The 23566-nt window shown below is 43.3% G+C and overlaps 1 protein-coding gene across 1 annotated transcript in view; it reads left to right on the plus strand.

The window, feature by feature from the left end:
• Window positions 1-2415: 2415 nt before the first annotated feature.
• Window positions 2416-23566, plus strand: part of LOC147729207 (uncharacterized) — a 66485-nt gene continuing 45334 nt past the window's right edge. Inside the window, exon 1 of the mRNA XM_086959810.1 lies at window positions 2416-3595. Coding sequence (XP_086815936.1) covers window positions 2416-3595 — 1180 coding nt within the window. The remainder of the gene's footprint in view (window positions 3596-23566) is intronic.

The following is a 23566-nucleotide window of genomic DNA, read 5'->3' on the forward strand; positions in this document are numbered from 1 at the left end:
GGAAGAAAAGAAGGAATAGAGGGCGAAAGGAAGTGAATGATGTGTGATGGATGAATAGAAAGAAGAAAGGAAAGGAGCAAGATAAGCATATGGAGGGGTTGATGATAAGAAAGGAGGAAATTAAAGAAGAGGTGAAGGAAGGAGCAGAAATAAAAGAATGTAAGGAAAGAAAAAACAAAGGACAATTCGAAATAAAGCATCCTTTGTGCTCCCAAGAATCACTGCACCCACACTCTCCAGATGCATTCCTGGAGTAGAGGATGGAAGCTTTCTTGGTCAGATTGCGGTGTTTTGTGTTGTATCTGTATTGTAATGTCATGCGGAGTTGAATGCCTGTAGTGTGATTGAGAGAGGGTTGTGAGCGCGCGCAACCTGGTGAAAATCTTAAGTTCGGAGAAGAGCTTAAGTGGTTCGGGTGTATCGAACATCCAGGGTAATTGTCGACCATTGTAAAGGGGGTCATGAGGTACCATTGATCGCCATCAGGACCGTGATAGGGGGAACGCAAGAGTGAGTGTATGGGTAACGGACGCAGGTCGGAAGTTACTGTGTGTAAGTAACCTATCAGTCAAGGCGATTGTCTGGACGTTCACGGAAAGACATTTTGTCGGTTAAGGTGACAATTACAGTTAGACTGTGGGCGTACAGTCAAGGAAAGTGATCGCTTGGTCGGAAGTAATCATTTTTCAGGGTATGAATGGGACGCATGCATGACCGGGAGACGAGCTGAGAGAGGAGGGGAACTGCTGCGAAGGGGAGACGAGTGACGTCAGAGAGAGCTGCGCTGTGATAGGCCGGTTGACGCGAACCGCGCTGTGATAGGCCGGTTGGTGTGAAGCCGCGCTGGGATAGGCCGGTTAGCGAGAGCCGCGCTGGGATTGGTGGATTGGCATCAGGAAGTAAACGAACGCAGGGAAATAGGAAAAATTGTAGATTTTGAACATGAAGTGTTTTAAATGCTTGAGAGCGATCTTTAAGAGAAAAAGGAGAGAATCCTATTACGGGGAAGAGGCCCCGCCAGAGGGTACACCAGCTTGTTATATGGCTACGAATGTTGGGTTGCATACTATACTGTGGCTTGGTACTTGGAGTAAGATTACAGAAGGGAACGAGGAACTGACTTTTCCGAAATACGGAACGTTTAGATTAGAAGTGTTGCACCAGCTAAAAGCAGTTATGTCTTCATTGAGACCTTTGCCTAGACCAACACAGTTTGAGGCCCTTAATGCGTGGATTAGGGCGGCGCATGACAGGAATCAGAACAGGCATCAAGAAAGGGTGAGACGATCAGTAAGAGCAGTACAAGATGCCAAATGGGATGCGGAAACCAAGAAATGGAGGGTACAGACTATTGAAGTGGATAAGTTGTACCCAGTGAGAGAGGTTACAGGAGAAAAGAGAACCCCAGAGGAGGATGACGAAAGCGAGTCAGAGGACAGCCTGATAGGTAGGTTGTTGATAGATAGACCGCCTCCGTCCAATAGGGAGATGGAAGGTATCGAGCTCCCAAGGGAAGATAGGTTTGGCATAGAGGAGAATAGACCACTCCCTATAACGGATTGGGTACCTACCAAAGGTGAGGAAACACCTCAACCTAGTCCTGTACAGAGGGTAGTCGTAAGGTTTGTGGTGCAGAAGGTGCCAGCAACGGAGTGTGTTGAGTCTCATGGATTGCCAGATGCTCTTCAAGTACCCATTACCATAGGTCCTATAGTGTCGGTTTATAACCCAGAGAAAGTGTGAGAGGAGGAACAGGTACGGATAGACAGAGAAAGAGCTGAAATGGAAAGAAGGAACAACATGACAAATGCCTGGAGGCAATTGCCAGGATCGATAAAATGGAGCACCCCATTGGATTCAGCAGTCGATCCCATAACAGAACAGGGGGGTCAGAGAGGACCGATGGATCTGAGAGGACCACGGCCGAAATCCTTTAAGGAGTTGAGGGCTGACTTGAGGGAATGGGATGCTGCCACAGAAACACAGAGTAACAGGTCAAGAGCGGAAGCTGAATGGGGAAGTCGAGGCAATGGGACATTGTCTCACTGCGGGGCTAGCGAAAGCGGTCAGGAGTGGGACGGTAAGAGTCAGGAGAGTAGAGGAGCTACCCGTCATATCCACGGTGGAAGTAGGCAGGAGCGAGAAGGTGGAAGTACAGAGTGTGGAGGGGCGTCTCGTCTCTTTCACAGTGAGGGAGACCGAAGGACGCAAGAGTACAGGGATAGCTTTAAGTGCACCCTCCGTGCACCTGGCGATAACATACAGCATCGGAACCGCGGGAACATGGGGAGCCACGAGGTGTCTCACCATGCGTCAAGCGATCATGGGCAGGAGCGAGATCGCGGGAACATGGGGAGCCGCGAAGGGTCTTGCCATGCGTCGAGCGATCATGGACAGCAGGGGAATTGCGAAAGCATGGGGAATAATGGAGTGTCTTACCATGCACCTAGAGAAACCAGGCAGAATGGGAAATGTGGGACTATGGGGAGTAGAAAAGTGTTTCACCATACACCAAGAGAGGATAGAACTGCATGGGACCTGGAGAGATGGGAGCATGGGAGGACTCCCCATAACACGCCTGAGCCCAGACGTAGGACTCAGAGCTGTGATGGGAGAGACGTAAATGGGCTCTCTAGAGACAGCACACTGAAAGCTGTGATAAAGGCAAAAAGGCTCGATGTGACCAGTTTAAAATCTGACCTGGACGAGATAATAGATGGTGCGTTGCCTTTAGAAAGGATTGACATGTACGAGCAAGATGAGCTGCTGTTTATAGCAAAGGATATTACTCGAAAGGCAAGAGCAGCTCACGAGAAATTGTCTGAACTGGCAGACAAGTATATGGTAGACTTGTCAAGAACAAAGGCATTACAGGGTAACCATAGGTTGCATTATTCAGATCAGGACCTGGATGAGAGGAGGACAACTGGATTAAAAACACACATAAGGGAACTGATCACAGGAATAAGAGCATGGAGAGATCTGGATAAATGGGAAGAAAGGTGGTCCAAGAAAGGGACTGTCAGGCGGAGCGCGATTGTGATGTCCCCGGAGGGAGAGCCACTGCGGATGGAGGCATTCCCTTTGCGAGAAATAGCGAATGGGAGTTATGTACATGTGCCCTGGAGTAGGGGAGATTTGGCTGCGTTTACCAATTCATTTCCGAAGTTAAGAGAGAATCCTGTAGAATGGTACAAACAGGTAGAGAGGTTTGTCAAGATTTCAAAAGTACTGTGGATTGATTTGAACACTTTATTTGACATTGTGGTCCCAGGAGACTTGTGGATAGCATGCAAAGTTAGTGTCGAATGGCCCACAGCAGAACCAGAAAGAGATGCTCGTACTAATGGTCCGTCAGAAAGAGTAATGATAAAATATGAAAAGGTGATGACATGGCTGAAAGAGAAGGTGCCACCTCAGGATATAGATTGGGTGAAAATAGACCGAACTAGACAGGAACCCAAGGAGACAGTCCATGAATTTTATGAGCGATTGCTGAAAACGTTCAAACAATACAGTGGATTAGATGTAATGGATCCCAAAGACATAGGACAGTTTGTATCGAAGTTCGTTTTGGGGTTGAGACCTGATATTTGTTTGATGATTCAGCAACACTTAATTTGCTGGCAAAACAAACCATTGGATGAAATTTTGAGATACGCAAGGTATTGCAGTGATGAATTAGATTCCAAAACAAAGAAACTTAAGGAGAATTTGATGATGGTTCAGATGCAGTCGGCTGGAAAGGGTGGACAGCAACAACAGGGAACAGGGACGATGGGAAGGAGATCAAATAGTCAGAATAGGGACAACGAGGAAAATCCGAGACCTAGAATAGACTTTGCTACATTGAAAAAGACGACAAAGTGTCACCAGTGTCACCAGGTGGGACATTGGAAACGCGAGTGTCCCTATAACCCTGAAAACGGAGAACTGGAAGTAGAGGAGGAGGAAGTTCAGACCGCTCCAGTCCAAAGGGTGACAGTACCAAAAGGTAAGGTGGCCCAGGGGGGGGCTTCGGCTCCTCGAGCTCAGTGTTCCAGCAACCACCAAAGATTACGACAGGGGGCAAGACCTATAGACAAATGCCTCTTTTAGTAGGAGGAGAAGAGTGTTACTACGTTGATCCACTGACTGGACGGCGTGTGAGTAGAGAGGAGGACTGTACCCTCGGGGCAGTTCTAGAGGTGGACCAAAGAGGACCGTTTGTTGAGGCTGAGGTGGCGGGGTGTCCTACGACCTTCTTAGTAGATACCGGAGCTACTCGATCAACTTTGAGATCAGCCGTGGTTCCGGATCTGCCAATGTCGGGGGAAACAATTCAAGTGGTAGGAGTCGCAAATAGGAGAATGACTAACCCTTTGACAGAACCAGTGCTAGTGAGAATAGGAAACTACAGCAATGAACATCAGTTTGTAGTATGTGATTCTAGCCCTGTGTGTCTGTTAGGAAGAGACTTATTGTGCAAACTAAATTGCACAATATACTGCACGCCTCAGGGAGTAGAGGTACAGACTAACGACGATGATGCCACCTTTAAAGTTGCAAATTCAAGAGTATGCGTAGAACTGTATCCTACCTGACTGTGGAAGAGCTCCCTTGGGACTTAAGAGATACTGTGTCATCTGAAGTATGGGATTTCACTGGAGAAGAGATAGGATTGATTAAAGGAGTAGAACAAGTGAAAATCATGATAAAACCAAATGTTGAATATCCAAGAACGCCTCAATACAAATTGACCCCGGAGACGATTGCAGGAATAAAACCCTTGATCGACTCCATGATTAAGCAGGGAATAATGAAGGAAATCGTGGGTAGTCCATGCAACTCCCCGATTATGGGTTTGCAGAAACCTAGCGGGAAATTTAGAATAGTACAGGACCTCCGAAGGGTTAATAACATAGTTGTTTCAGGTTGTCCAGTGGTACCGAATCCATCAGTGATATTGTTTCAGATACCATTTCAAGCTGAGCGGTTCACAGCGATAGATCTTTGCCAGGCTTTCTTTTCAATTCCATTAGATGAGGAGAGCAAGTTGCTTTTTGCATTTAAGCTGGAAAATCATGTCCTAACATGGTGTCGTATCCCACAGGGGTATACAGAAAGCCCATCGATTTTCAACCAGCTACTGAAGAAAAAACTTGAAAGTCTAGTACTACCACAGAACTCGGTTCTAGTTCAGTACATAGACGACCTACTTGTTGCGTCAGGAACAGAAGAAGCTTGTAAGATAGACACCATCCCCTTGCTGAACCATTTAGCTGAAAATGGGCATAAGGTGTGTCCGAGCAAATTGCAGTACTGTCTGAGAGAAGTACAGTACTTGGGTCACCGAATTGAAAAAGGAAAGCGGAAGGTGTCACCAGACAGAATAGAGGCGATCATGAGGATGAATTCGCCTACGACACAAAGAGAGGTCAGGATGTTCCTAGGAATGGTTGGTTATTGCCGACAGTGGATAGCTAATTTTTCCCTGAAAGCAAAACCCTTACAAAAACTGACGTACAAGGAGGTGAGTGATCCGGTACCATGGGACAAGGATTGTTTGATGTCGTTCCTACAGCTGAGAGATGACTTGTGCCGTGCTCCAGCTTTGGGAATGCCTGATTATGAAAAACCATTTTCACTTTACTGTTGCGAAAGAGAAGGTTGTGCTTTGTCAGTCCTAGCACAAATTCATGGAAATGCCCGTAGACCAGTTGCATATTTTTCGGCTACTTTAGACCCAGTAGCCGCAGCGTTGCCCGGGTGTCTCAAATCCGTTGCTGCAACGGGTGTCAGCATTGAAAGGTGTGAAAGCATTGTGATGGGACATCAATTAGTGGTGTATGTACCTCATTCTGTAGAGCTGTTAATGACCAGGACCAAGACACAGCACTTGACCAATAATAGGCTCAAGCGCTATGAGCAAGTTATTCTTGCTGCGGAGAACGTGACCCTTAAGAGGTGCTCTGTTTTGAATCCTGCCACTTTGATGCCACTTCCTAATGATATAGAAGACGAAGAATGTGAAGATCACGATTGCCTTGATGTGACTGAACTATGCACCAAGCCAAGACCAGATATTGTGGATGAGCCGTTGACTGACCCTGATGAAATTTTCTTTGTTGATGGCTCATGTGTAAGAGACGATACTGGTCAGTTGAGAGCAGCATATGCTGTTTGCACCATTACTGGAGTTATGGAAGCCGCTTGCCTGGAAGGAGTACACTCCGCTCAGGTAGCCGAAATCATTGCATTGACACGTGCCTGTTTAGCAGGTAGCAAAATTCGAGTCACCATTTACACAGATAGCCAATATGGTTTCGGTATAGTTCATGACTTTGGACAATTGTGGTCTCAGAGAGGTTACATGACTTCTTCAGGTTCGCCTATTCGAAATGGGGAGTTTGTGCGACTATTGTTAGAAGCATTACAAGGCCCGGCAGCAATTGCCATTGTTAAATGTGCAGCACACACCAAAGGTACAGATTTTGTGTCCCAAGGAAATCGTTATGCCGATGAGGTTGCTCGCTACTGTGCGGAGCAAGGATACTCTTTCACGGAAGGAAAAGACAGAGTTAAACATGATGCTAGAAACAGTTGATACTTGGGATGATTTAAAAGACATGCAAGAGAACGCATCAGATTTTGAGAAAAAGACATGTGAAACTGCAGGTTGTGTAAAAAGTGAAATGGATTTGTGGATTTCAGCAGATGGAAGGGCAGCATTACCAAATGAATTAGTGAGTCCAATGGCACGACAGATACATGGTCCAGTACATTTAGGAAGAGATGCCATGCTGCGGGTATTTAGGCAGACTTGGTATAACCCAAAGTTCAGAGTTGCCGCAGAAGCAGTGTGTCAAAGGTGTGTAACATGTCAGCAATTGAACGTAGGGAAAAGGACACCAGTTACATTGAGTCACATTGGGAGGTCTGGTGGGCCTTTCAACCGAATGCAATTAGACTTTATTGAGATGCCAAAAAGCAACCACCTCAGGTATGTTCTGGTGGTTGTATGCATATTTTCCAGATGGGTCGAGGCATACCCTACACGCAGGTGCGATACACTCACAGTAGCAAAGTTGTTGCTTAGAGAGTTAATACCACGCTTCGGGGTGCCGACCTCTTTGGAATCAGACAGAGGGACACATTTCAACAGTGAAGTTGTGAAGATGCTTTGCTCTGCATTAAATATTGATCAGAAGTTGCACTGTAGCTATCGACCAGAGGCTTCGGGGATCGTGGAGCAGATAAATGGAACTATAAAATCTCGAATGGCCAAAGTGTGTTCATCGACGTCCTTAAGCTGGTCTGATGCTCTGCCCTTGGTACTCATGAGTATGCGTAGCAAACCAGACAGGAGAACAGGCCTCTCCCCACACGAGGTTCTAATGGGGAGGGCAATGAGACTTCCATCTGTTCCAACTACAGCTTTGTTGAATATCACAGATGATCTGATCCTGGATTATTGCAAGGGACTTTCTGATGTCATTCATTCTGTGTCCCTTCAGGTGCAGGCTGCTGAAATTCCATCTTCCAGAGACCTATGTCACGACCTGTGCCCTGGTGACTGGGTGCTGGTGAAGAAGCACGTCCGGAAGAACTGCCTAGACGTGCGCTGGAAGGGGCCCTACCAGATAATTCTGACAACGACTACTGCCGTGAAGTGTGGAGGGCTGCCAAATTGGATTCACGTCTCCCATACTCGAAGAGTTCCAGCACCCCTGGAAGAAACAGCTCCTCTCACAGATGAACATCCAGCTGTGGACGGCGAACCACTAGAGGGGATCAGTCAAGCTGTGGGGGTGTCGGAGGAAGCGGGGAGTGCTTCAGATTAAGCGGAAGAAAGACAAGACGACAGTGAAACTGAAGTTGCCACAGAAGGAGAAAGTTGCTGTGAATACGGCTCAGACACTGATCAAGTCAAAAGCGATCAAGAACCGAGTGTGAGGACAAGAAATAGGAGAACAAGGCGTGGAGAAGCTAGTTGGCCTGAAAGGAAGAAGAGGCTGAGCTTGAAGCCAACTCCAGAGAGAACTCTTGCTCCTATATCTGAAGACTCAGATCGGGACGAAGGTGCACAGAATCGAGAACAGGAGGGTCCAAGAAGATCAAGGAGGGTGCGAGTGCCCTGCAGAAGATACGCCACTCCTGAGTGGACCTACCTAGCAGCAGATGTCCAGTGCACGGAGATCCGGGAGGGTGAGGGAAATGACAGTGACCAGTACTGACCCAATCATAACATTGGAAGTGGTGTTGTTGGTACCTGGACTTGAGATCGAAGGGTTGCTGACACTCACTGTCCCCAATCCTCCTTATCTGAGCAGAATAAGAGAACTGATTTTAAACAGAGTAGAATTTCCGACTTTTGGTCCAACGATACCAGCACTCGAGGAGATCATTCTTCGCTTAGAACGTTTAGAATACATGATTAGAGCCGCTGGAACACGCATGATTATAGACTGCTAAAGACTTTGTAGATAAACAGATTGAGAGATAACCTAGCGCCAAGTGGAAGAAGAAGAAATTTAGGGACTTTTCCATTTAGTGGACGAAGAAGGGTTAGGGTTGTCTGTTGCTATAATTCAAAAGACTGATCTTGCAGAAGGGATTATCAGCTTCCAGGTGTGGTTCGAAAAGACCGAATAAGCAAAGAAAACACTGTTGAAGGAGCAAAGAAAGGAGACTTTGTGTTATGGCAGAAAAATAGAACTACACTGTCTTGAGATCATGGAGGCCGGCAACCCGAACCGCAAGGCAAAATGCGTAGTAGGCACACTTTTAGTGGGAGTAATTTTTCTTATAGTTTTAGTAGTTACTGTATCATATATAGTGGGACATGAAAATGAAGAGAAGGCAACAAAAGAAGCAATAGTTGTAGTGACACCGAAACCTACTACTGCTGGTCAAAGGGGGGACAATACAAAGAAAGATAAAGCTTTGCTAGCAGCAGAACCTCGTAGGTTGCACGTAGATAAATCACAAGGAAATTACAAATCAAATGCATATGCTAAATTACTTTATGAATACATTGATGCTATGGATGCAAAGGACTGCTATGTCTGCATGCAATTGCCAGCCTCTGTAGACGAAGGTATTAGATACCATCATCTTCCATTGACTTGTGGAATCACATGTAGTTTGTTGCTTAGTATATTTTATGGACACAATAGCTTTGAGTATTATTTTCAAACTTTGACGCTGTTTTACCAGAGGTGCCGGCCTACAAGCACATGAACAAGTGGGATTATTATAAGAGTGAAGATCGATTAAGGAAATTTTTCATTCCTTGGAGAACGCTGGATACTTCATATGCCCGAAGAAATAATTTGACTTGTAAAATGTCAAATTGAGAAAAAGTTTATAGGGCAGGTGGATGATCGATATAGGAGGCAAAAGATCCTAAAGGCTTCGGGCCAATGGAAAACAGATTGGACCGAGGAGGAAAAGTCACACAAAAGGAAGGGTAGTAATGGTCCAATAGCTTTAGATCGAGTGCAAAGAGGGAAACTATGTATATACAGGGGTAAAACCTACTATGAGAATGTGTTTGTGGGAGAAGTAAGTTGTGAACATGCTTTCCAAATAGAATACTATACAAAGGATTTCTTGAAGGGAATGCAGGTGATCCCGAATGTATATTTTGTCTGTGGAAGAAATGCATACGTGAAACTACCGGATAATTGGTACGGATCATGTTATTTAGCAATTGTCTTCCCCAAAATATACCATATTGAGGATCTAGAAATCATAGAGGGAGGAACTCAAGCCAGAGGGCGAAGGGATGTAAGCAATGAAGAGATAATTGGAGACGTATTTGGTGCTATGTTCCCTCTTTTAGGGATAATACTGAATGATGTCAAGATTAGGAGATTGGCAACAGTTGTAGATAGGTTGTCTGCCAGTACTGCTAGATCACTAATGCTGGTGAAGGGAGAGATGGAATCGATAAGGGCAATGGTTCTCCAGAACCGACTTGCTCTAGACGTTCTGTTAGCCAAAGAGGGAGGAGTCTGTAAGGCTTTGAATGTCCAGGAATGTTGCACTTACATTCCAGACAATTCAAAACCTCTTGAAAAATATATAAAGAACATCACTGAAATTCATCATGAGATTGAGGATCTGACACAGGTGAATGTGTGGGAAAAAGTGGGTCATGGAATGGGTAAAGTTGGAGGTTGGTTTGCCAACCTAGGGAAGGGTTTCATTTGGTACATACTGAAACCTATCATCATAATAGTGATTTGTGTAATCACATTGTGGGGGTTGGTGCGGCTGTATCAATGGTATAGATCAAATAGGTTGCAAAGATCCATGAGAGAGCAGGAGCAGAGGTTAGCTGCGATGCAGGATAACCAGTACAGGAGTCTGAGGGCTCTAGAGATGATGAAGCGAGGGAGCACTGCAACGAGTTCTGTTTGATTCAATTCATACTCTCAGGGATGGTGTTGTGATGGTGATGACCTCTAAAGGTCATCAAAGGGGGGAACTGAGAGAGCGCAAATCAAGTAAAATGCAGAGGTGCACCATATTTACAAGCAAGTTGCACCAGTCTAGTTAAAGGAACACATAAGAGTGTCGAATTTATAGAGTGCATACATAAGAGTGTTTAATTAATACAGAGTGCATATATCAGTATTAAAAGCTAATGTAGGAGTGTTTAGAGATGTTAGAATGATATTAAATTCCATGTTATGTGGCTGTTGCAGAGGAGAATGTAATGCTGCTAAAAGTAGAAATGTGTAGGCCTCATGGCAGTTCACTGAGAAAGAATACGTGCCTTTACAATTTCACATGATATGGATTACTGTTGTCATAATTTAAAGTATTATTGATCATAGAACTGAAAATATACGTTTTATAGAAGTGTTCCCTATAACCAGTTGTGTGTAATAAGTTAGAATTAAGCATGAGCGAATTTTGCGGATCTCGCGTTCGCGAATTTTGCGGATTTGCGGATTCGCAATCCGCAAAATCCGCGAATTCCCGCGAATTTGCGGATTTTTTTTTTTTTTTGTGTTCGCCCGTGTTTCTGCCAGTTCGCGAGGGTTTTGTACACTTTCGCAAATTGCGAACTTACCTGTCGGGTCGCAAGTTTCGCGAACTTGTTGTTTCTACGTGTCCAGCCTGTTTGGGACACTCTTCTTCATCACTGCCACTCTCTGTCACCACTGCCACTCTCTGACTACTCATGCCACCCTCTGGCCCACCCATGCCACCCTCTGTTTCATCACCACACCCTCTGGTTGTCCAGTGTACATTATTTTCGGCAAAGCAAAGCACACCTTCCCTGCCTCAAGTGACCTGAATTAATTTGGGGCTGATTAATGTGTCACAGAATATTTTTTTAGCTGGCACCTGCTTCCTTAGTGCGCCCTGATTAGTGATCTTTTGCACTTGCTAAGTGCTTTCATTGTTGCAAAATTAGTTACAACACCTGCCCTGCCCCAACTGACAATAATGAATTAGGGGCTGATTAATGGATTTTAACTTCCAGCCTGGCTCCTGCTTGTCTCCCTTAGCTGTAATTCAGGACCTTTGTGGCATATGTGTAACTATTCTGAGGTTCAGAGCAGGGTCACATAATAGTTTCAACTGGCAACTGAACTCTGGAGGGGCCCCTCAGGAAGCACTACAGGAAATGGCTACTAATGATGAGCCTGAACTTTTGAACCTGGTAAGTAGTTACTTTCAGTTTTGCTAAAATCGTATTTCTGCAATTTTGCACTTATTCGCGGGGCGCGAACTCACGCGAACTCACGCGAACAGTGCGAGCAGTGCGAGCAAAATCCGCTGCTCGCGGATTTGCGGATTTTGCGGGAGATTCGCAAATCTCGCGGATTGCGGATTTCCCGAAAATCCGCAAAATCCGCGAGCGGAACGGATTTTCCGCCCATGCCTAGTTAGAATACTGTTTAGACTGAGAAATAAAGGTTCATAGTGTGCACAGGCCCGTTTCATGTAATTCTAGTAGGCCTGAAGAGATAAGGTCGTCTCTTTTGATCTGCATGTGCTAGTTAGAATCAGGTTGTGTTAAGCATAAATCGTGGACCATGCTCGAAGGTTTACGACTTAGGAGATAAGCTGGAGGCCGGAATTTGGGGCCCACTTCATGGGTGTCTGTTTGCAGGTGCGAGGAGGTTCCAATCAAGTGAGTGATGAATAGAGCTCTGTTCTGGGAGACAGGCACAGGCCTGGAGGAGGGTTCAGGAATTTCCTGGGGGGTACTGTCTTGCCGGAGAAGAGCCTAAGAAGCAAGGTCAACGCTAACAATGAGCCCAGAGGAGTATCAGCATGGAAAAAGCCAGAACCAACACCACGTGAGGGGTGTACGTGAGGGGCGTCTCTGAGGGGCGTTTCTACTGTAATTGTGATTTTGTATTAGGGACAGCACCCCTGGGTGGAGAGGGCAGATGGCCTGAGGAACTTAAGAGAGCGGATGGGTAGGCAGATAGAGCATAACTGCGATGCACAGATTTACATTAAAGACTAAGGGAAAGTGAGTGATCTTCTTTGGAAGTCACCACGGCTGACACCTTTTAGGCTAAGATCTTACTAAGTAGGGATGTCACTTAGTCTAGTGTAGGGACAGTCTAATTTGGATTTTCCTTCCCTTTTGTAAATGTCGCACAAGTTACACCTTGTGTCTATTCTTACAGCCTTGATGATCTTTGAATTAGTTTTGGTGATATTCTTCTGTCGCCTAAGAGTATTTAGAAAATTCATGTTTGTACTAATGCCAGTGTATCTTTTGAACCTTATATTGAGATGTTTGTATCTCCAGTTATCTTTGGCTTTATAATAAAACTTTTAAAACTTATTCGTAGTAAGTGGTTCTTCAGAGTTGTGCAAAGCCTTAAACTGATTAACCTAGTAGAGGATTGCTTTTTACTCTATGACAGGCACAAATTAAGCACTGATTTAACCGTTTGATCAATAACATGTAAACGTGTGCCTTTAAGGAAGAGCTAAGAAGCCAGGCATAGTGATACATGGTGGGCCAAATTTATCATGGTTTTGGGTTACCCTTGTGCCACACAAGGTAGTGCGAAGGTGACGCAAAACCTAAGTGACATTGAGCAAGCTATGCAGGGCCATTGTGTGGCACTGCATGGCTTGATAAATTTGGAGTAACACCAGGCAGTTCAAATCTCTACCTTGAGTTACTCTGCCCCAGGCAGGTATTCCATGGGTGGAGCCTGGGTGTTCCCACACGTCTATCCATGGCATGGATTTTGGCTCATTCCCAGATATACCTAATGGTAAACATGGGAATATGTCAAAATGCTACATCTCCACCGGTTAGGTGTAACAACGAGAAATTTCTTTATTTCTACTTGTTTTTTCTCAATGCAGGCACCCTTGCACCATGACGCAAGGGTGCCTGCATTGGAGCTAGACTGCTATAAGCACCCCAGCACGGTGAAAGGACATGAATGAACCAAATAGTCTTAAATGTGGTGCGCTTCTGTCCTTTCTTTTTCATGAGCACAGCAAGATGGTTTGCAGCATGAAAAAATTATAAATATGGCAGTAATCTCAAATATAATATTGTTCATTAGATTTGTTTCTGTCCTCTCTAGAAGGATGGCAAAATTAAACAGGTAAGTTTCAAACAGTGTCTTATATGATCAAACTCTCTCAATTTCCAGCTTTAATTATTTAATGCTTCAAAATATTTGTAGTAATTATATAGCTGGTTATAATCTGTTATTGAGTGAGGAGCTACTACTAAATGTAGTCCTCATGTAGATCTTTTTAAAGTGTACCTTGGATACACATTTCTCAAGAATGGGGCATATAGACAGCACACCTCTAAAGACATGTATTCCCACCCTACACTCCTGGTAGCTTAATCCCTCTCACACTCCCTCTCACACTCCTGTACGACTTCTTAATGTCGACCATTCTTCCACATGTACAGTAAGAATCTGTGCAATGTATGTTGAAACATATTATGCAGATGTGATTGGCTTTCCCCAATCACTGTAGATTATAAAATATAATATTAGGTTGTAATTGCCATGCAATGTTTTTTGCTACCAAACAGCTATAGATTTGTGTAGCTTTCAGAATCACAAATGTGGCCTGATTTGCGTATGTGTTACATTTTTAGTAGTTATACATTTTTTATTTGAATTATGCGTTTTTAGTTCTGTAGCCGATTGTGGGGGCGAATAGGGTGGGTAGTAATTTAATTATATTACAATTATTGATTATTTTTTTATTCATTATTGTTTGTTTAAATGAGATGTTATAGTGTTAAATGTGTAATGTATTATTAATTAATTAATTAATAATCAGTCAATAATTAATTTTAAATAATGAATTGGTTATTTATTATGTTAATGTGTAATTCATTTTAGGAATATGTTAGACAGTGGTGGGCATGCCATAACAGCCCTCCGTCTTGACGGTCCACCCATATTGACGGCATTGCGTGAGTACTGGGGTGACAAACTGTCCACCACTCTATCTGATAAGTAGTGGCTGCAATGCCTTCATTACCCCAAAATTATCTCGACCAACACTAGGTTAAAGTACGCCCAATTCAATTACTTACACCACATGTATCTCAATCCCCATAGACACTTGTCCTGGATGCCGAGACCAGGGAGCCACATTTGCACACATGGTGTGGGACTGCACTGTTATTCAAATATTCTGGACCGCGATAGCCACCACACTCGCAGAAGCGGCAGGCATGAGGGTAGAGAAGGAGCCTGTACATTTTCTACTGGGTGTCATGAGATGCAGCTCGTCCTATAAGGGCCTGAATAAATTCTAGGACCTACCTTTGAGCATGGCCAAGCGCAGGATTGCCATGGCGTGGAAGGCACCAATGGGCCCCAAGGTCAATACGTGGATGCTTGATCTCCCTAGAGCACTGGTTTCAGAGTGCATGAATAAGCAAGAGGCAGCGATACAGGCGTTAGCGCCCTGCGACAAACTCCTACACAATGGCAGGAATATCTGTCCGTGATTGAGTCTAAACTGTCCACAACACCTCTTCCCTCCTAAAATCATTCATTGATGTGGGGTCCCTGACCCCCTGGGACTCCTGAGACCCGAGAACATATGCCCGCGGCTATCGGGCGCTTGGGCTTCCTGCCTCCTGCCTCTCTCCTTTTGAGACCCCTGCAGCTCATTCCATTGTGTTATCCCGTGCTCACCGCCATCTGCTCATTCATGGCACATCCATTAATATACGATCTACCATCTACCAAGCCCTTAACACCACATACACATCACCCACTGATGCACCAGACTGACAGACACACATATGATAGCAAATCCACAAAAAGATCGGTTCTTCTTTTTTTTTTCTTGTTGGTTTTAATTTTCCTCCTCTTCTTCTCATCTTCTTTTTCCTTTTTTCCTCCCATTCACGTCGATTTTATTGTGCAACTCTGTGAGACTCAATGTAGAAATAGTTTTGAGGAACAATGGCTCACTCCTTCCTTGATATTCCTTCTTTAATTTGACTATTTATACTGGTGCAGTGCCGCGGAGTGAAGCAGCAAATAAACCAACAAAGAGGATTGTAATGATCTCTAGATGAGTGTTTCCCTATTTCCTACCTAAGCTGCTCGAATGTATGATTGTTGTATAATCTCAATGCCAATTTGACTCGGTATGCAGATGTTCATGATGTAACCCCATTAAAAACCAATAAAATCATCTGATAATTTACTTTTTTTAGGTATGTTTTGTGGTGTTTATGTGTAAAGGGTGAGAAGGGTGAGAAGGGTGAGTAGGAATGCATTTTGAATTGAGGAATTAATAATTGGATGTTAATTAATTGTAATTATTTCATATTTATTTTAGGAAATTGTTTATAATTGTGTGTGTTGTGCTTACTTTTAAAGGGGAAAAGAGTAGGTATTAAATACATTTTAATTTCTTTATTATTATGTTTTAATTTAAAATAAGTTTTAATTTGTTTTTATTATTTTATAGTTTAAATTAGGTGTATGTTGTAGATATTATAGTGTTAAAGCATGTGAAGTTAATTAATGTTTATTAGTTTTTTATTAATAATATTTTTTTAATTGCTAATTATGGAAGAAAATGTAATAAAACATGTTTTGCTATTGGTGTGGTGTTATAGGGTAGGAAATAAGATAAATACTTTTACGTATCAATTAAGTTTTTTTGTTCGTAAATATTTACTAGTTTAAAAGAATTGTTTGTAAATGTATTAATTATTTTATTTTACATATTATTTGTAGGTTTTTGTTATATGCAATTACTAGATTTTTTTATTATTGTTTATTTATTTTAATGTTTTTTGTAAATTTTTTATTTTTTATTTTTGTTTTAACTATTTGAGTGTGAAAAGTGAATTTTGTATCTCCACTACCTAACACTTTCCCTACTGTTGCACTCACTGGAGCGGGAATAGTCATTTTCACCCCTCCGCTATCCAACACTTTCCTTACTGTTTTACTCACCGGAGTGGGAATACAATTTTTTAACCCTCCGCTATCCAACACTTATCCTACTGTTGCACTCACTGGAGTGGGTATAGTAATGTTTACCCCTCTTCTGTCCAACACTTTCCCTACTGTTCCACTCTTTGGACTGGGAATAGTATTTATTCCCCTCTTCTATCCAACACTTTCCCTACTGTTGCTCTCACTAGATTGGGAATAGTAATTTTTGCCCCCCACTATCCAACACTATCCAACACTTTCCCGACTGTTGCACTCACTGGAGTTGGAATAGTAAATTTAATTCCTCCGCTATCCAACACTTACCCTACTTTTGCCCTCAGTGGAGTGGGAATTGTAATTTTTACCCTTTGCTATCCAACATTTTCCCTACTTTTGCACTGATTGTATTGTGAAATTTAATTTTAAATATTGTGTAATAGTTAGAAAAGTTGAGATATGGACAGTGCACCAAAAAGCAACATATGCAGGACCTGTACCATAAATTACCAATATATTTTAAATGCAAAACAAGAAGTACCTCCCCTAACAAGGGGATATGAAACAACAAAACTGAATTGGAGCTGCACCACTAGCTACTAAGAAATGTACATGTGAAAATATCCACAATCATTAGAAAATCATAATTCAATGAAGAAGGTGAAAGAGTTCTGAAGTAATAATCTAAGCAGAAATATATAAATCAGTTGGCGTAATCCAATGCCCAAAACTATGTATATATAAATGTAATTGAAACGTGCAGATTCAAATGAGACTAGCACAAGAAGATGGAACAAATTTTGCTTGCGGCCGGACGCAAATCCACCACGCTGGGATGCACAAGTTAGGGTGTACAGTCTCCATCTTCATGTGCTAGTCTCATTTAAACCTGCACGTTTCAATTACATTTATATATAAATAGTTTTGGGCATTGGATTACGCCAACTGATTTATATATTTCTGCTTTGATTATTACTTCGAAGTAGAAACAGATGCCAAGTATCAGCTCTCACAACCAAGGTACAATCCAGCGATCTGGTTGTTGCCTTATAATGATAATGCCCTGAAGAAGTCCTATTTAAAAAGAGCGAAACACGTTTGGCAGTGTCCTTTCCCAGTGGTGTAACAAAACTTGAGGGGGCCCCCTGCAAAGTACATGGAGGGGTCCCCCCATTCTCTGCATCAGTCAAGAGGTCTCAGGCCAGCGACCCACCACACTGCAGGGGCTCACCCCAGCCATAAAAAAGTATTCTGTTTCCTCCATTGGTCACATCCACCCTTTTATTGGGTGATTTACTTAAATCAGTAAATACTGCTGCTGCACCCTCCAGCAAAGTTACATAACATTGCCTCCAGCCGGCCCATCAAACACATCCTCCTACTTGATGACCCACCTTCAAGTGAAGCCCGCTCAGTTAACCACCTCCAAACAAAGACCACTGCCTTCGTACCTGATACTAATGCATCCATTATACTCTACTCTCACTCCTACGAAACCCGCAGTTATTCTTTTCCGCACACCTTTAAAACCACCCCTTGGATGTCACTGTGAACCTGTGACCGTCGCCCACTGCTCGCCTGTCCACCACCGACAGAAAGACTCATGGCCGGTCCCCATCTAATCACTGCCTACCATTAAAGACAGAGCCTTTCAACTGCTGCCCTTCCCAATGCTGCTGCAGTAGTTTAAACAATCTCTTCAACTGACCACCCCAAAACAGTTCTTCCTGCTAGCCTCTACAGCACCAAAGTTGTTCCTGCTACTTTTCATCCTCTGGATGATGCACACAATAATATTATATGTACATAGGGTCTGATTTTTATTTCCTCACACCAACAATAATTGACACTAAGTACCCCACTACACCATACCTTCTGTCAAAGGCAAACCTGACAGGAGCCCAAGGACAAACACAAAGAGAATGCACAATTTTTTCAATTAAACCTATAGTGAAAATGTAGCATTTCTCCATTCACTGTCAGCCCAGCAAAGTCTGAAACCGCACAGTAGCCATCAATACCGGGAACAACTAAAGTGCATTTCCACTTCCATTCAATGGCAGCTCCTGATATAGATACCTATAACTTCTTGACAGCATCTACCACAGACCACAGCATTCTTTGTCTCCATAAGTCTAACTGAATGCTGTCGGTGAATGCTTGTCTTCCCCCTTCCTTACTAATAACTAATGGAGGATAATGAAAAAAATATATAGTATTTTCTTATGCTAATAGAGTATCAAGCACTTGCTGCCCACAGTCCTCACCAGATCCACACATATCAATATTCTGCTATTGCACCTTCCTGTTAAACCTATCATTATCTGGAGATGTTTTTTATCCCTTCCGTGAACTGGGAAAAGCACTACCTTTCACAAAAACAAGTCCTTTTAAAAACCTTTGCTACTTATACAGGCTCACAAAACACTTACTTGTTTTACTAACTGTCGTTGTAAAGCAAACAGGAAACTCATTCTAGTATTGGAATTACGGCTTAGAAGTGTGGCAGTTAATACTGAGACGTAGGATTATTTTTGAATGTCTGCCAGACACTTGTTCTTCTCCGCATGCGCACACAATGCAACTGTACAATTTAGCTTAACAAATTGTTCAGAAACGTACCGGAAGGTAAAGAAACATCCCATATTATTTTTACAAAGAAAAATAGACAAACGTCCACTTTATACCCGATGACATAAAAGCCTTAGCGTGCACTGCTTTTCCAAATCCATCCCACATAATTCAGCCCTGCCAAGGACCGAGCATCTGGCGTTAGATAAGCGCATTTCAGTGTGGTGTTCCAAATCACCGCACTGAAATGCAAAATCACGCATAACAGGCGCCTCCTCGGTTACCAGTGCTCCTACGCAATGCTGGTGTAGTATTATTTCCATGTGGCCGCCGTCTGTTTTCTGGTGCTTCCCCTGTCTCCTAAACGTGATGTGGTAAATTTTGTTATGCAGTACAGCTGCTTGTGTGGTAGTGCTGTAATGAATGTAACCCTGGGAGTAGTTTGCGTAGTAGTGCAACTGGTAGCTATGCGAAGTGCACTTCGCACTATGCGAGCTATGCATAGCACTAAGTGAACTGCATAGTGCGGTATGAAATGCTGTACACGATGATTGCACAGTGCCGGATGCTTGTCTGCACTGTGAAATCTTGCAATCGGCATCTTGCACAGTGCAAGCGCTCGAGTAGATTTGTACTCAAGTGGCAGCTTTCTCATCGTGTTCTGGTAGTTTCTCATGGCGAGCACTCGCAATGAGTAACCTGACCTCCCTGCATTGAGAATCTCGCTGGGTGGTTTATTTTCCATGCTCGCGATCAGCAACTTGATGTTGCTGATTGCGAACAAGAAAAAATCTCACCAGGATGTAATTTTGCTCGCTCGCGGTCACCAACTTGATGTTGTGGACCGTGAGCAAGCAAAAAATGACTGCTGTGCTCCGCGTGTTTGCACTGTGTAACCTGCAAATCGTGTACTAGTGCAAAGCAGTGCAAACTTTGCAAACTACGCAAGTGTAGTACTTTGCCCAGAGTTAAATGAATGTCCCTATTCTATGCCCAGAAATTTTTTCCGCATTTCCATAGTGTGTCCTTAACCCGTTTAGCGCGTCGAGCATTCTGCCCCAGTGCGGACGTTCGATCGCGCTAACGGGATTCGGACGTCCAACGGTCGTGCGCAGCACCAGCGAGGTAGTGCACGCGACGACCGTTGGACGTTCGAAGCACGGAAGGGGTTAAAGTTAGGTCTCACGAGGAGTTTTTTGCAGCGCATGCAATGTACTGGCAGCTCTACGATGTCAGCCATTTTGATTGCAGCATATGAAAGGACTGGTTCCTGACGGGAGCTAGGGGCTTGAGAAGGGCACCGGAGCAATCTGCAAAAACGGCCGCTCTGCATGGAGGAGCCGGGATCTAAGATACCAACACAATGACACCACAGCCCTGAAGTGCCTAATTTCATTGCTGTTTTGTTGTTGGGGGGTAACTGAAATAACTATGAGTAAGTATTAAAGGAATAACATGTGGGAGACTGTTTCCAGGCGATTCTACTTGTTTTCTTTTACACTTCCACATGGTAGTAATAGCTACTTTCAGCAGCAGGCATACCGGAATGAAAAACAAAAACGTTAATTGTGAAGGTCCCGTAACTCCTGTGACCTAGGTGTATCGGTAACTTTAACCTGTGTCAGAGCATTGATTTCTTCGGATGCAAGATAGAAATATAGCTGCACTGATTAAGGGTGTTACATTGAGTAATTGCAAAATGAGTGACAATGGTTTCCAAAAGTGTTATTGTACCTAGGTGACATTGTATTGATACTGCACAATACACTCTCTGAGTGCATAGACATAACCACCCCTCCTCTCCCCTTACTGCCATGAATTATTGATCCTCAGAGGGTCAGCGCCTCCAGTCATCTCTCGTAGTTCCACGTGTTACTGTGGTTAGTCACCTCGCAGCCATCCAATGCCTGTTGGCCCTCAAGCGGTCCTCAATGCTTATCTTTTGACTAGAGTCCATCAAAAGGCATGCTCTAACAGTCTACTACATTGCCTCATTCAGCTTCTCAATTTCGGGCCTCTGCCTGCTGGTGGCAGGCCCTTGAAGCCCTATTTATAAACACTCAAAAGAGGCCTCAGGTCGCACTCTGTCCAGCAGGAGTTGTATTAATGCACCTACAGACCTTGCTCCGCAGACGAGCTGATTGCGCCGAGGGTCTAGGTACCTACCATGGCGCAGGAAGCTAGGAGCATCAGAGGCACCACAGCACATACTGCTTCAGGCGGCTCGGACCTCTCCTCCTTACACTCCTGGCTAAATGGACGAAACACTTCAGACTAGGGCAGTCTATACCTCATAGTCCTAAAATATGTTAGTTCCCAGTTGCACCCTACCTCAGACAAAAGATAACTGAGGAGGCACTAGAGGGTGGGTAACTTGGTCTTACTGTGATTTTAGCATCCCAGAAATAGACTGATTACTAATAGATGAAAGCAGCTCTTTTTGGAAGGGTGAATATGACTACAGATTAGCTTTTAAAAAACACCTTTGCAGCATTTCCACGAAGAGTAACCAGACATTATGGGAGGCCTGATTGGACCTTGAATAACTGCCACTTTTAAAGTGCTGGAGTAAGTGTAACCTGGCGCAAGCAAACCTCGTATTTCTGCAGAGAACATCCTATGTATTTATTTTGTAGAGTTACATTAACATGTAGCTGATGGAAAACGGACTGGCGATTGCAAGTTTTCAGAGACAACTGGCAGGCTGGTCACCGTGAGGGTGCAGAGAGATACACCTCAATTAGAGCACATTTTCACACTGATTCACTCATAGGTGCCAAGGTTTCAGATTGGTAAGTGTGACGTTTTCATAATTTAACTGTAATAATGGTTGACATTTTCACAGTCTGACTCTGCTCAGTTTTCAGTAGCCTGCTGTTAGCTCACTTTAGTTCAGTGACTTTCTTAGAGTTTCTAGTTGCTCAAATGGGCGTAATTGTTAATATTTGTATGTTTCCCTCCTCTTCATTGCTTGATTTTGCTCACTGGATCTTACTGTGATTTGAGCATCCCAGAAATTGACTGATTACTCATAGATGAAAGCAACTCTTTTTTGAAGGTTGAATCTGACCACATATTAGCATTTAAAAAGAACTTTGCAGCATTTCTGCGCAGAGTGACCAGACATTATGGTAGGCCTGATTGGACCTTGAATAACTGCCACCTTTAAAGTGCTGGAGTAAGTGTAACCTGGCGCAGGCATAAGTCTGCAGAGAACATCCTATGTATTAATTTGATAGAGTTACATCAACATGTGGCTGATGGAAAACTAATTAGCGCTTGCAAGTTTGCAGAGACACCTGGCAGGCTGGTGAACGTGAGGGTGCAGAGGAATACACCTCAATTAGAGCACATTTTCACCCTGATTCACTCATAGATGCCAAGGTTTCAGATTGTTAAGTGTGACGTTTTTATATGTTAACTGAAATATTGGGTAACATTCACACAGTCTGACTCTGTTCAGTTTTAAGTAGTCAGCTGTTAGCGCACTTTAGTTCAGTGACTTTCTTAGAGTTTCTAGTTGCTCAAATGAGCGTAATTTTTAATATTTGTATGTTTCCCTCCTCTTCATTGCTTGTTTTTGCTCAAGAGATAGTGTCACTCATAGTCGTTGAAATGTCACTCATAACTACACTGAAATTATCAAAATTTCACACATCGCAATCTGAAACCTTGTTAGCTATACTAAGTCTACCCCACACAGCACATGTGAACATCTCATAATTCCATGCCACACATTACAACTATAAATAATTTAACCCTGCAACATTCCATACCACATAATTATGTGTTTTTGAGTGGTATTAAGTTGTGTCAATATGTTTTGTGAAGTATAATTATATAGGTTGAAGTGTAATTATGTGTAGTTGAATTGTGTTGTATGGAGTGTAATTATGTGGTTTGGAGTGGTATTAAGTTGTGTGGAATGTTATTATGTGATGTGGAGTTATGTGGTATGGAGTGAAGTAGAAATATGTGTTTTTTAATTTTTAGGATTGTGATTACCCTCCACAAAAGACAACTCTGCAACATGCTGCATAATTCCACTCCGCACAATTATACACCACACCATGCCACATAATTCACTACGTCACACAATTCCACAATTTATCCCCACACAATTCATCACACAACATAATTACACTCCACATAATACTACTCTGCACCACATAATTTACCTCCACATACTACTCTACTCCATATTGCATAAATACACACCATATAAATCCAGTCTATGACACGTAGCAACAGTCCCCATCACTACACTTCACACCAGGCCTCATAATACCGCTCAACATGATTTTCACTCAGCACACACTTCTACGTCACACAAATTCAACTCTACACAGGCCGATTCCACACCACATAATTCAACAACAAACTACATAATAGTCAAGTCAAGTCAAGTCATAAAATTTATATAGCGCACTACATACCCAGAGGGTTTCAAGGCGCTTAGGAAGGAGAGGAGGATTATTTGTCAAATATCCACGTTTTAAGCTGCTTTCTGAACGCTAGGTGATTCTGGGTGAGGCGAAGGTAAGCGGGGAGTGAGTTCCATGTTTTGGCAGCCAGGT

This window comes from Lissotriton vulgaris, chromosome 2_2 (genome assembly GCF_964263255.1).
Source record: "Lissotriton vulgaris chromosome 2_2, aLisVul1.2, whole genome shotgun sequence".
In the NCBI taxonomy this organism is placed as follows: domain Eukaryota; kingdom Metazoa; phylum Chordata; class Amphibia; order Caudata; family Salamandridae; genus Lissotriton; species Lissotriton vulgaris.